This window comes from Heloderma suspectum, chromosome 3 (assembly GCF_057233095.1).
Source record: "Heloderma suspectum isolate Gila_16-S chromosome 3, 16-S_ref, whole genome shotgun sequence".
In the NCBI taxonomy this organism is placed as follows: domain Eukaryota; kingdom Metazoa; phylum Chordata; class Lepidosauria; order Squamata; family Helodermatidae; genus Heloderma; species Heloderma suspectum.
This window is the reverse complement of record NC_139460.1, coordinates 309,006,653-309,021,511: the sequence shown is the minus strand read 5'-3', so window position 1 is coordinate 309,021,511 and position 14,859 is coordinate 309,006,653. Positions and strand designations below refer to the sequence as shown.

The 14,859-nt window shown below is 44.2% G+C and overlaps 1 protein-coding gene across 8 annotated transcripts in view; it reads right to left on the bottom strand.

Annotated features, from left to right (window-relative positions):
- The window catches only part of ECT2 (epithelial cell transforming 2), a 53,708-nt gene extending 42,712 nt beyond the window's left edge, over positions 1-10,996 (bottom strand). For 3 of the 8 annotated variants that reach the window (XM_084847501.1, XM_084847506.1, XM_084847503.1), the window contains exons 1-5: positions 10,342-10,454; positions 6,187-6,336; positions 4,311-4,467; positions 1,884-1,963; positions 1,093-1,275 (exon numbers count right to left, since the gene is read on the bottom strand). In XM_084847501.1, the coding sequence (XP_084703627.1) occupies positions 1,093-1,275; positions 1,884-1,963; positions 4,311-4,440 (393 nt within the window). In that variant the 5' untranslated portion in view covers positions 4,441-4,467; positions 6,187-6,336; positions 10,342-10,454. Of the gene's footprint in view, positions 1-1,092; positions 1,276-1,883; positions 1,964-4,310; positions 4,468-6,186; positions 6,337-10,341; positions 10,466-10,772 lie in introns of those variants that run through there. The other 5 variants (XM_084847505.1, XM_084847499.1, XM_084847502.1 and 2 more) reach the window with 5 other exon arrangements.
- Positions 10,997-14,859: the final 3,863 nt, after the last annotated feature.

Below are 14,859 nucleotides of genomic sequence, written 5' to 3'. Positions count from 1 at the left end.
CCAGGAGAATACCATGGTTGATGGTATCAAAAGGTGATGTGAGATCAAGCTGAATTAGCAGGGTTGCACTCCCCCTGTCCCTCTCTCGATGAAGGTAATCCATCATGGTGACCAGGGCTGATTCAGTCCCATAACCAGGTCAAACCCCAGACTGGAATGGGCCTAAATAATCAGTATCTTCCAAGAGTCCCTGCAGTTGCTCTGCCACGACCCTCTTCAGTGCCCTCCCTAAGAAAGAGTTTTTTGCAACTGGGTGGCCAGTAGAGAGCAGGCTGCTTCAGGAGCGATCACACTACAGCCTCTTTAAGGACAGCAGAAACCACCCCTTCCCACAGAGAAGCATTCACCACACCCTTGACCCACCAAGACACACCCCCTCGGCTAGCTTTTATTAGCCATGAGGGGCAAAGATCAAGAGGGCATGTGGTCAGTTGCATTGCTGCAAGCACCTTATCCATATCATCAGGCTGCAGCAACTGAAAATGACCCCCCAAAATCAGGCAGATGGTAATGTGAGACATCTCATCTAGAACTGTGCTAACAGCAGCGTCAAGTTCATTACAGAGACAAGCAATTTTGTCTTCAAAGTGCGGTGCAAAAAGGTCACCGCGGGTCCTTGAGTGGACCAGGCGCCCATCTGTTGGGGAGAGTGTTAACAGTCCCTGGTTCAATGGCTTTATTTACTTACAACATTTGTATACCACTGCACATCTAGACAGATTCTGGAGCGGTGAACAGCAAGAGATAAAATGAACAAAGGATAAAAAGAAGAAACATGACCTATTGGTTGTATTGTGTGCTACAGCTGATTGTGTTTTTACTGTTAATTTTAGTGTAGTTTTATTGATTCTACTCATTTGTAAGCCACCTTAAAGGTGCTTTGGGCCAGAAAACCAATACAAGAGTTTAAGTAAATAAATACATTTTTAAGTAGGCACTACTACAGGGGAACCCATTAACTACATTAAAATATATACATTTGATTTATTTAAAACATTTGTATTCCATCCTATATTATTAAGATCTCAGGGTACATAAGAACATCTAGGACGAAAGCTAGCCATTTCAGGATCTCTTACATTGTATTCTTACCTCGCCTTTTCTGGCACACTGCAATACTATTGGGGGCCCAAGGACTCTGCTGTCTGCCTTGTACAAGTTGCTGAAAACAGGATCTTGAAAGTCTGCTATCACAAAGACAGTCTCAAATTCTGGCGACTCAGAATCCTCATACTTTTCCACCAAGTCAGTCTTTATGTAGGGCACTTTAATTTCCTTCAGTGGTTTACAAAGAATCCAAACATTATTCAAACAATAAATACGAAATTACTTTGTGCCCATAAATTAAACACCAGAAGGATTAGTACTTTTTAAAAGTATTTTCGATAGAAATAACCCATTAAATTTGAAGCTAGCTCAACAGAATCATGACTGCTCTTCCCAGACAAAAATGAGAGTTGTCATATATCTCATTTGAGTTCCATTTCATAGGTATGAGACTCATCACTGATGTACACAAATTCTGAATAATTACAAAGCTGGTCTGAATTCAGCTAGCTTCACTGTGCACCATTTACTTCTATTGTGCATTTATTCTTCTGCCAAGTCATGATAGCAGTGATTTTCCCCACTTCAGTCCCAAGTAGTGCAACATGCTGCATGCAGACACATATGCACAATTGCCCCAACATACCATATGTATAATACTTTTTATTAGTTTTTCTTCCAATTTACCAGAACTAGTTTCCTTTATCTTTACAACTGGAACTTCCATTATCTTAATGGTCTGCAGAAGAGGAGAACTTCAGTATGAGAATAAGATGATAGTCCAAAGACCCAACTGCAACAGGATTACAATACCATGAATGAGAAAATCCACTTACCTCCAAAGCTTTCAGGAGTTCTTCATGTTTTCCAGCCTCTTGAACTAGAACCACCCTGGTTTCAATCTGGGGCATTTCCTCTATTGGGGGGAGGGGTATCCGGGGGGTGGGGGGGAAGAATCATCAGCATCCAGACAAGTTTATGGATTACAGAGTTAGTTATTTATCTTATCTCTCAACAAGGGGCTGCGGGGAGCTGATTTTCCCAAATACATGCATCGCTTATACAGAGTTCCTTTATTCCAAATAACCTGAAATTTCATAGAAAGTAAAGTTACCCAAGAACAATTCTCGCCATGAAGTGGCAATCACATCACTGCCCGCTCACTAGATTTGGAGCAAATATACCCATTCTTTAACACATATTGAAGAGCCTATATCTTCAGTGGCTGGATGCCCAAGGTGTCAAGTTCAGTTCCCAATGTTTCTAGAAGCTAGTAACATAGCAGGGGCTGGAAAGATCCCAGAAAGCTAGATATTCACAGAAGACTGTACTGAGTTGTATGGGCCACTAGTCAAAATCACTGAGGCAGCTCTTTATGTAAAACAGCACTATGGAATGCAAGGTGACTACCCAGAAGCTGGCTATAGAATCACAGATATAGGTTGTTAGAGAGGCTAGCTTTCTGCTTCCATAGGGATTAAGAAAGCCAACAAAACAAAAAAGCAAGAATAAAAAATATTATGCAGTTTTGGAAGAGCCACAAAAGCTTTCCAAATATAAAGACCTAAGAGGTATTTTGCATAATACCACACATATTTGAGAAGTTATCAAATATCTTCCACCAGCTGATATACCTAATATTTACCAACTGAAAAAGGATCTGATATACTCAGTAAGATTGTCTTCTGAAGACAAACTTATATTCCAACAACAACTTAGGCTGTTGCTTATTTCTATGTTGATCTAAGTCAAAGGTGTTTAAACGTTCTATTTTTAGAGAACCCTCTCTATATTATAACTTTTTGAGGAGTTCCTGAAAGCCTGTAAGTTGCAGAGGATTCTAGGGCATATTCTAGGATGGGGTGGACAGAAGTTAAGTCAGGATCTACTGTTAAATGTTTGGGTAATTTACGTAGATAGGCAAGGGTTTCCGACTCCTAATAGTTTAACAATCGTTATTAAAATCCATAGTTTAAAAAAACTCTGCCATGGCTGTCCCTGTGCTATTCACATAGCCTCAGCGTTCCCCACCTGTAAAATATGAGTATGTATTGGTTGCCTTTGGCCAGGTCTTTGTGAACCTCTGCTAGCCTCTTTGAGAGTTTTGTATTAGAATCCCTGATCTGTTGTAACTCATATGTAGGTTTGTATTTGTACATCTAGTGCAGGCACGGGCAACTTGTGGCCCTCCAGATGTTTTGGCCTACAACTCTCATCGTCCCTCACCACTGGCTATGCTGGCTAGGCCTGACGTTGTAGGCCATAACGTCTGAAGGGCTACAAGGTGCCCACCCCTGATATAGTGAATGGCTCGTGTGGTGCAGTACGCCTCTTCCCCTTTTGCACCTGGCTCTGATTAGTGACTTTGGGGTTCTAGTAAAAAAAGTAGATCCCACAACCCAAAGTCTGCCCACCCCTGTTATAGGGCGCACACTCTGTTCACTTGGAGCACCAGCCTGGTCTGTTGGGTCTCACTTTCACTCTGTAGAAAAAGGAACAAACCAAACACCCTGCACATACCGCAGGGGAAAATTAGTGGTGTGTAAGTTGGCTTTCAGGGAAGTTTTTGTCTGCTATCACCACTGTCGTCACTGAAGAAAAACTTAACATGCTTTTGAGAAACCCAAGTTCCTCAAAGAGTCTGAAAGCCACCAGTCTTGGTTGTCATTCTAGTGCTTCTGTCTACATTGCCTTTACCTGTTGCATCTTTCTATATTATGTCTTCAGAGAAGGACCTAGTGCATACCCCACCTCCATCTGAAGTGCAATTGGTGAGCACAAAGGACAGCAAAAGGAGAAAAAAATTCTCAAAGGTGTCAAAGTGTAATTTGTTTATTTTTAGCCCAACACGTTTCAGAGTCTGTGGATCCTTCGTCAGGGACAATCTCATAAAAAAAATGCTGTAAATGAACTCAGCCAGCTTACTAAGGTGGTGGCTATCCTTCATACACCATCAGGTGAAGCCATGCGGCAAGATAGAAAATGTTTAATTAAAGAAATAAATATAACGTAGAAGCATGTGGGCAAAGCCTACATTATGTTTTTAGTTTTGTAAAGCACTTAGGTGTTCTAGGTATTACATAAATAAAGTTGCCACAGAAGTATGTATTCAAGTATTCAAATCCCAAAGACTAGAAGAATGCAAAGAGAACAGCAGCCAGTTTCTTTGATATTACAGTGCTGCAAGGATGATATACTACAATGTATTCTACTGCAAGTTACTACTATCCACATTCCAAAATAAATACTATTCTTTCTATTACCTTCTCCATCTGAAGCAGAACGAGTGAATATGTTCTCCTTGGAAATTTCTGTAACTTTGGAATCAAGAATAGAAGAATCTGCCAAGAGACTCCTCCCTGTATCAGACATGAATGTGCTGTTTTCAGCCATGGTCAAAATGACATTTCCCTTCTACAGCTGCAAGAAAAACACCCAAAATTTTTTATTTTTTTATTTTTTTTTAAGGAAACACATACAGGATAAGACACTTGTTAAGAATAGCCTATAAAAGGTTAATATCCACACTCCAAAAGCAACAGTATAATTTTAACAGGGGAATCCCACACTTCATCACCAAAGCTTGCCTATGGATGTTGTCCAAAGCCTCGTTTTTCCTATTCCACATCATGCAGTCAGTTACCAAGTTCTGCTGCTGCCGTCTCTCCAGTTTCTCCATTAAGACCTACAGGGTCCGAGAACTGGGGTAGGGGAGGAGGAATGTTTTACCTGGGATGCAAGCCTAATAATAGGTGGAAAGGCTGAGCACCGTAACTGAGGATGTTTATGCACTTATTATTTCCCTGAATCTATATCAGAAGTCCAGATCTTCTGAGATTTACTGGTGCCAAATGAGTAACATTCTGAAGAAGCTATTTTTCAAGTTGCGCCATTTACATACATGGATTTCTTGCAAACCCAAGACCTCCTCTAGTAGGGATCACAAGGGGTTAATGTGCCTTTGTGACATACTCAGTTAAGAATTACGTGTTCTGGAGTTCCTGCTGGCATTTTTTATGCTCAGGCAGGAGGTGGCAACAGGGTGCAAAAACTGATTGGCAGCAGGATGGAGGGGAAAGCGCAACAATAACCAGAGCTAATGAGATCACAAGCTCAGTGGGAATCAGTGCTGCTGAAAGGATTTACAAGCCCCAAAATATGCAAGAGCAATTGAGTTAAGCTTCTGGTGTTCATAGCGCATAAAAAAACTGGCACTAGATCCCAGGGATAGGGGACAGTGTCTAAGGGTAGACACTTGTATGATTACAGCCATCCAATAAATCCACTCCCCAGTTCACCGTGAGCAATTGCACTTAGCTCTCTGGTGAGCAGGACAACTGGCACCACAAATCCCTACCCCAGAGGTCTCATTTCCACTGCAATTTTCAAGCAAGTAAAAAATAGCGGGATTCTATTCTGAGCAGTGCATGACCTGGAAGCTTCAGCTAGGGCAGATGTGGCAGCCAGAATTGTAATCAATAAAACCAAGTGGAATCCTATCACACAGAGTCTGAATCAGCTGCACTGGCTGCCTATTTGTTTCCAATCCCAATTCAAAGCCCTGATGCTTTAAACCCCTGAACAGCTTGAAACCCAAATATCTGCAGAACAGCATCCTCCCATACTGTCGCAGATCTGCCACAAAGGGTTGGTGACACAGTCCTTAATGTGCTCAAAATTATTACTGAAGGGACTGTTTCACACACACACACACACACACACACACACACGCACAAACTGTCATGGCTTGGAGCTGCAAGCCCCAGGCAATTAAGCATATTGCATAAAAGGTAATTAGGAACCCAGAGAAATAAATAAATAAATAAATAAATAGCAATGTAACCGGTACCAATAGGGAAGAAACAAAGTAAGTTCACAATGAACTTTGGGTAACTTATCAAAATGTAATTGGCAAAGCAGTTCGGATAATATCCAAAGAGAAAATGCTGAATCATCACTAAAGATGACAGCTCATCACTAAAGTTGGAAAGGATTATGTGACAGATGGAGCGACATCAAATTGTATAATTCAGCGTTAAAATGAACTCAAAAGCCTATCAGGTAATGAGCAAAAAATATTATGTAAGGTATAAACATTAAAAAAACCTGGCATATAGATGTTGAGAAAAAATTACGCACCTACGTTTAATTAGTAAACTTGGAGTAAGAAAGCGCTTTGCCAAAGGCATATATCAAAATTAGTTATATCTAACTTGAAAATTGTATGCTTAAACTTTTGTATGTATGCTTTGATCATGAAGGATTCTTTCAGAAGTCACGATTGTAAACCTAGAGTGATGAAATAGCAATTAGTATTGGCATATATGTACGGTGAGGTAATATTTCAGAAACTGTATAAATATGGTCTGATTAGGGGGTCAGACAGCTTCTTTAATATCGAAGCTCCTTGCCTGTGATACTGCCAAACCACTCTATAGAGAAGTCTTGGTAAGCAAATGGGCTCAACAACACTCTCTTTTGTAAGAAGAAACGGTTAGGAAGTACGACTAGTTAACAGGCAGCCAGACTCCCAGAGCACTCAACTATAAGCAGATAGCTCAAGCAAAGTAAAACCGTAACTACTAACAACCAGCCTGCCAGTGACATTAACATTGTCAAGGGAGGCTGTTCTCCAAGTACCTTGGATACATTATATGTCAACAAGGGAGAGAGTCTTTTCAGTTATGATTATGGAATAACCTCCCTGTGGAGGTGTGACTGGTGCCAACATTGTACCAAGCCCAGAGAAATTATACTTGAATACTAGAGATCTGTCCTTTCATTCTACACTTAATGCAAAAGCCCCTCTTGTAGACAACTCAGAGAACCTTGTGGGCCTTCCATCCTCTTACCTTAGCCCTTTTAAGCTCTCTTCAGAGGGTCTTTGCTAAAATTATCTCTCCCCATTGCCCATTAAGCCTCTGAATAAACTTCAGGTTGTTGCATCTAAAGCTCTCCCCTTTTTCATCCCTGCTTCTAACTCTTCGTTCTTCCTCTTGACCTCTAAGTTCTACCTAAAATTTCATCTGCCGTTATGCAACTACCTGTGAGCTGACAACGGTGCTGTGAGGGTGGGAGGGGCTGGGGATGCTTGTGTTTTAAGGGACACTGTGGGAAAATAATGGATGGCACAGTATTTGGGGGCAGCTAAAGCAAAAAGAACAAAGCTGAGAAAACAGAATACATTGATACTGCATAGTGTTCTTTCACAACAGGTGGAGTGGAAGGCAAGACAGTAGTTCACTGCCAATTTCCAGTGGATGACTGAGCTGGTTCGTGGGATTCTTCCAAAAATGCTGAACCTTGGTCTGAACCAGCATGGTAGTTAGGTTTTGAACAGGAGTGCATACTCAAGATCACTTAATACAAATTAGATACACCTTACATATACTTGCTATGTAAATGTAACACAACAGTGGGCCGGGAGGTGGGGGGAGATAAACTGTGCAAGACTGAAGTTAGCCCAGCCCAAGTTTACAACCATCTCCCAAACTCCTGCACTCCAAATCCTTTGGCAGGAATTGTTAACCCCAGAAGTGTCATTTCAGCACAGAACAGATAGCATAATTTGCCCTATAATACCAAGAGGAAGCTGCTCAGTCTAGCATCCCTGATTTTATTTTCCTAATCAGCATTGTGATATACAGACTTCTGCTAAATGTGGAGTAAAAACTGGGTGTTGAAAGAGGCTGCAACTTAAATGTGTCTTCCTCTCATATCCCGAACAAAAGTACAAGAAAGATGGTTCTTCCAGTTATTAGAAACCCTAACAATTGCCTAGCAAAAAGAAAGCAAGAAGGAACTGTCTGATCCTGCAAGCACCACAAAGGCCCACTTCATTAATTAACCATGAACTGTGGTAGCTGCCAAAAAATTGCTTCTCTGTGACTCCCATGGTTACTTCCCATATCAGTGTCAGCAGCCTGCTAGACATGCAGTGGTGGTATGGGAAGTAATCATGCAAGCTGGACAAGCCACGTGGTTGGAGCAGCCAAGCATTACTGCTGCAGCATGGAGATGGAGCTGAACTACGAAGACTGCTTTTCCAGTAATTACCAGATGTGGATTAGGCCTTTTTCACAAGATCGGTGAACAGTAGTATCAGCAAAGTGGAGCAAAGAGAGGCAGTATCAAGAGCTTCAAGAGAACAGATTACAATGCACACAATTCCCCAATTTCTGACCGTAATATTTCCATTCATAAGCCCCACCTAGAAAACAGTCAAGATTTGAAGCATAGTTCTGAAAGAACTGTCATTTCCAGCATCACATGCAGACCCGCAATTTTTCCAGGCCTGAATGTTAAATGCTGTTACGTGATCCTCTCAGAACACAAATCTATAGCATTCCAGTTGTAAAGAAGGAGAACAGATTATCTTTTCCACAATCAAAGTCTGTGGCAGAGCAACAATTTCAGCATAGCTCCCCCAATCAGACCCAAATCTGACATAATGCTCATTAGAGTGACCACAAAGATTCTGAACCCCAGAGAGATATCTTTCCTACTACTTCTATTTCCATCTGTCATGTTATGAAGAACCAATACAGTAAACTGGGGCACATGCTTTGACATCAGGTGTTGCCAACTAAGTACCAATGGACAGATTCATGAAGTCAACTATATATAGCACAACAGCTTCCAGAAAAGGGAGCAGGGCAGGATTGCCAGGTGCCCCTTAGGGAGAAATCCAAAAGTAAGCAATGGGTTGGTACTTTATTAGGTTCAACTACAACTTTAGAAAGCAATGAATTCAAAGACTATCCTTTATTCCAGAATATTCCTATAGATTGCAATGAATATCCTGTATTTTTACCCTTCACATTGATAAAGAGCCCAAGCGGCAACTGTTATTTCAGACCCTACAACTCCAAACCATCCCTTATTTTAAGATCAGGCAGCTAGGCACATGCCAACAATGGTCAACTGCCTAAGATGGCCTTTTTAAAAAATAGACAAATTCATGAATAGTACTGTCCAGTTGGTTTTAGTCATGATAGCTAAGAAGGGAACCTCTGTATTCAGAGAGATTCTCTCTCCTGTTATCAGATGCTGAGCCTAAACAGGGTACAGCGATCACCATTATACCCTGCTGGCAAGCTTCCCAACAGTATTTTGACTGGCCACTGCTAGGGAAACAGCACTGGATTACATGGAACTTTGGTCTCATCTAGCAGATACTCAATGGCAGCGCACCATATTCTCCACACACGGCTCTTTAGAATGCTCAGGTTTGCCAAGTCGCTACCCACAAGGTTCTTACAATCTAAAAATAAAAACAAGTGAAACTGAGGAAGCAGAAAAAATGGAGGCATGGATAAACAGGAGGAAATATGCACTAATTGTACATACATATACTTTGTTATAGTATGGTGTTGGAAAAAGGAGTGAAATGTCAGCTTATGTGAAATGGCAAATGCCTAAACAGGAGATGCTGCAGGTAGCTGCTGAGGTAAGGTTTGCAAAACAAAAACAAAGGAAACATTTTTAGAGTGTTAAAGAAACAGCAACAGTTAACTACTACGTTACTTTAAAAACCCAGAGTTGTATCGAGAAAATTTTAATTCTGTGAACCACTCAGAGAGCTTCGGCTACTGGGTGGTATAAAAATGAGATAAATAAATAAATATTAGTCTAACTCAAGTCCCATTCATTTCAATGGGTCTACTCTAAGTAGGACTAACATTGGCTACAACCCATTGTTCTCCCTCTAACCCACACTATGGTTCAGCAGTGGCTCTCCAGACTACCGTTTCCAATGCCAGAAACATAGCTATTAAGGGGGCAATCCTGTGCATGTTTAGACAGAGAGAAGTCCTACAATTTCAAGCATTCTCCAGCATGGCTGGCTTCCCCCCCGCCCTTCTAAACATGTACAGGGTTGCTCCCTGAATATAGGAAGGGCAAATAGGTGCAAGCAGGTGCAAGAAGCAGCGCAGGCTGCATTTGCATCACCAGTGAGCAAGCCACCACTCCGCATACCAGGGTTTGGAGGGAGAGGGGAAGGGGCGCCCAGGTCCGAGTGTGTTGCGTTCAGACATCCCTGGCATCTCTGATTCCCTCTTCCCACCCCCCATCCCATCCCATTTTTACCAGGGAGGGGGGCAGAACTGGAGATTAAGCAGCCCCAACTCAACCCCCCTCCCCAATGTACTCCTCGCTCCTCCCCAGACGTCACTCAAGTTCATCCCCTCCCCACCCTCTAACCGCCCTTCCCTCCGCCCGGGGCCTCACCCACAGCCCAGCCGCCGTCCGCACCCCCAGCACCCTTCCGTACGCTGCCCGCCCTCGCCTCACCATCCGCCAAGGCCTCTCCCTACAGGCGTCCCTCCGCTCACGAGCCGCCCGTGAACACACACGCCAATTCAAAAAGCGAGCGTCCGCTCCCTGTCCGCCTCCCATTGGCTGCCCTGGCCGACCGGAGGAGGGGCGGGGAGACGCAAAGTTCATCTCGAAAAGGCCGGCCTCCTACTGGTGGCTGGTTCCGGCAGAGGGCGGGGCGTGGGGATAACGTCAAGCTAGGCTCCTCCTCTCCCGTTAGCCGATCTTGTGCCACAAATCTCCATGGAGACGGGCTTGTTTTGAATGTTTGGTTGGGGCTCGCTCGCTCGCTTGAAAGGCGGGTTGCTATTGGTCGAGATGGCTCGCCTCCGGTTTGTGACGGGCGGCGGCTCTTTTCGCCTCCCAATCCTCTCTGCTCCTGACCCCCACCTCGAGGCTGAACTCACCTGAGGATTGGTTGATGGAGGAGGGGGAGTTCCTCTTTCAAATGGCTGTAACGGCGGCTGAGGGCGCAAGGACCCGGATAATGCCCCACGGCAACTGCTCCCGTCGGCATGCCGGTCTAGACCGCAGTCGGTGCCCCCTTCCCCACACGAGACGGGAATGAGCCTGAAATGAGCCTAAGCGGCGGCACGTCTACTAACCGCCACACATTTAAAAACAATGCGCCAACCCCTGCTTGTCATGGGTTGTTTCTCCCACGCAAAGCATCCTGGGAATTGTGGTTTTATGAGGTCGGGGAGCGGCGTGAGCGCTTGTTATGGACTCTTAAAGGCATCCTCCCAAAACTATGATTCCCAGAGTTCTTTGGGAGAAGGGAAAAATCCGAGACAAGCGTATTTCTACTTCATGGGTAAGAGGAAGTGGGCTCTTGAGGGCTCAGAAAATTTATGTATGCGCGCGCGCACACACACGCAAATATTGCTTTCTGGCCAGAAAAAAATACTTAATGCCACAATAAATTCATCAGACTTCCAGATGGCACAAGAACCTTTGCTGTTGTTTCATGCTAGGAATCACACACAAAAACTGAGGTGAAAGGATAGGCCATAGCAAGCCAGAGAGTTCCGACACATCAAGGGATTTAATGGCCGGATTCCTCTGCGCGTGATTTTTTGTTGTTTATTCGTTCAGTCGCCTCCGACACTTCGTGGACCAGCCCACGCCAGAGCTTCCTGTCGGCCGTCGCCACCCCCAGCTCCACAGGGTCGAGCCCGTCCCCTCCAGAATATCATCCATCCGCCTTGCCCTCGGGTGTCCCGTCTTCTCGTTATGTGGCCAAAGGACTTCAGTTTCGCCTTTAATATCATTCCCTCGATAACCTACTCCCAAGCAAAACCACTTGATAAGGAATAAATTCCGTTGAATCCAGTAGGACTTTCTTCCAAGTAAACAAGCATCGGTTCAGCTGCAGTTTTATACACACTTAGAAGTAAGCCCCATTGCACGCAGAACAGATCCTATGTTTACTCATAGGTAAGCCTCACTGAGTTCAATGGTATCATCTCCCAAGTAAACACACTATTCTAATTTATATGTATTTGTTTTTTTTTTATTACGTTTCTATTCTTCCCTCAAAGAAACTCAAAACAATATACATGGTGGCTGAGTTTGCATGACATGGGAGTGCTTAGTACGCCACGGTGGCTTGTTAACCACCCTCGCACATGCCACCCGACTGCCCTAATTACCCTCACTGGGCACAGCTTCTTGTTATGTGTGAACCTGGTGGGTGGCAGGGGTGGTTATACCACCCAGAACCCACACTCTGTTGTAGGAAATCAGGCAGCACACGCGGGGATGGTTAATAAGCCACCGTAGCTTTATTTATTATTTTATTTATTATTAAATTTATTAATCGCCCATCTGGCTGGTCACCCAGCCACTCTGGGCGATGTACAACATACAATAAAACAGTTTAAAACAATAAAATTCTACAATAAAAACATTTTCTAAAATACCCTAACCCACCCCAAATGCCTGCCTGAACAACCACGTTTATAATGCATGACGGAAGCTCATTAAAGAGGGGGCATGACGGAGTTCCCTCGGGAGGGAGTTCCACAGAGTGGGGGCCACCACAGAAAAGGCCCTTTTATTAACTTCCCTTGTGTCGTGCGAACCAGAGTGGTGTGTGGTCCCTCCCATTTATCCTCACAACAACCTTGTAAGGTAGGTTGGACTGCAAAATAGTGACTGACCCAAGAACACCCAGTGAGCTTCATTGCTGAATGGAGAACTGAATCCCAGTCTCCCCGGTCCCAGTATGGCATTCTAGCAATTGCACCACTTCCATTGGCATCTGTAGGATTTACTTCCAGTAAACATGCATGGGATCAGACTACACAGCTGCAGCCATATGCACAGTTTCTTAGGGGAAAGCCCCAATAGAAGCTCAATTCTATGCATGTTTTCTTGGAATTAAGTCTCATAGAGTTCAATGGGACTTACTCCCAACTAAGTGTACATGGGTTTGCAGCCTCCATATGACTTAGGCCTAGTTCCCACAAGCAGCATATGCGGCTGGCAAAGCTGTGTCTGGACTGTACCTCTTCAGACTACAGGTATGGGCTCACATGATGGAATGTAGTGCTTCTCCATTCTGTGTAAGTCCCTGCACACAGAAAACTAGCATGTCAGGGAAAAGACTGGGCTAGAACCCTTTTTTCTAACATCTAATGTTCTGTGTAGAGATTTTTGTGTGTGTGGAGGAGAATTCCATCATGTGAGCTCCTAACTGCAGTCTGAAGGTCTACAGCCCAATCACAGCATTGTATCCAATGTTAGTCCTTCTTAGAATACACCTATAGAAATGAATTGGACTTAACTTAGACTAACATTAGATACAACTCACAGGTGTCCTACCCCCATCTTCAGATGGGGAACTGTGAGAACTGGCTCCATCTCACTGACAGTGACACAAGCTTGTAAATCATATGTAGGAAATATTTACTGTATAAATAAAATGTTCATATTTACTCAGTTCCAACATGACCCACCCAAGAAATATTTGCTTTGTGAGAGAAGCTTCTTTCTGATTAGGAAGTTGCAGTTCAAGCTTTCTCTGCTAAGGTTTTTTATTTATCAAGGCTGGGCTTTCTTCTCTTCCACATAAAGACTGAGTTCGCACAATCACAGAGGGAAAAGAAGCCATGGTGGCTTATTTTCTCTTTCCATCCATGCCAGTGACGAGCCACCCAATTAGCATAATTACCCTTGCCAGGAACAGGTTGTCATGACATCTGAACACAGCAAAGGTGGTGGGTGGGGTGGTTTACCAACCACCCTGAAACCCATCGCTTGCTCTAGGGGAGCAGTAGGCTGGTACTTGTCCATATGTAGCCACCCCTTTGCAGACCTAATAAATAAGAGATCAGCCTTCTCCTCCAGCCAGTACTAGGTCATGAAAAAGAGATATTTTCCCCTGATTTGAGATTTACCAGAACCAATTTTGAGGGGGAGAAATTAGGAGATAGGAGTCTTAATTTACTTGTGCTGGACAAGAAACCAGATAAGGATAGGGCCCCCAGCTGTCTTGATCCCCAGCTGTTTACACCTGGCCCATATCCTCCCACCTTCATCTCAATGGCACCCCAAGGCTGCTATTCTTGCCAAGCACTTCCTGTTAAATATCTGGGGTAGGGGACCTGGTGCCCTCTGGATGCTTTGGACAATGACTCCCATAATCAGGGGCGTCCACATGGATGAACTAAGTGGTCATCACCCAGGGCGCCAAGTTAAGTGAGGCACCAAATTCGAGGGGGGAAAATACACATTTTAAAAAATACAAATGCAATAACAAAGGTGTCATTACTTCAGTTCCCATGCACATACAGAGGAAAAATGACCAAAGCTGTGGAGGTGAGCGAGGGACCGACTGGGGATGGTGGGGCTAAGTCAGGCCATCCACCCGCCCACCTTTGGGACCTAGTCCTCCTCAGGCGATACGGGATATCTTCCTGCTCCACTGCTGCTCCCAGTTGGCGGCAGGGAGTGAGAGCCCCACCCTTTGCCCTCAGATGGCTGAGCTTAGGGGTTGGCGGTGACTTGTTGGCCATGTCATCTTGAGGATGCCACCGGGGCCCTTCTTCCAGGGGCCTCCCTTGGGTGTTGTGAATGGGACTTAGAATCATAGAATTATGGGGTTGGAAGGGGCCTACAAGACCATCGAGTCCAACCCCTTGCTCAGTGCAGGATGCCTGATTCCCAAGCGGTCTCCCGTCCAAGTACTAACCAGGGCTGACCCTACTTGGCTTCCAAGATCAGGCTGTGCTCATCTCCTTTGTTGTTTTTATCAGACCATTTGGGTGCATTTTATTATAAATAATTATATTTCTGCTTCTGAAGATGCTGGGAGGGAGGGTGTTGCCTCTTTATTAAATGGCAAATAGCGGCAAAACATTTCCCAATTTACCAAAAAATCTCAGCCTAGACCTATCCTTGGGATTTGGGGGTGGGGGCACCGATTGCATGGTTTGCCTAGGGCACCAGTTGCTGGCAGCTGGTCTAGGGCCGCCCCTGCCCATAATCCCT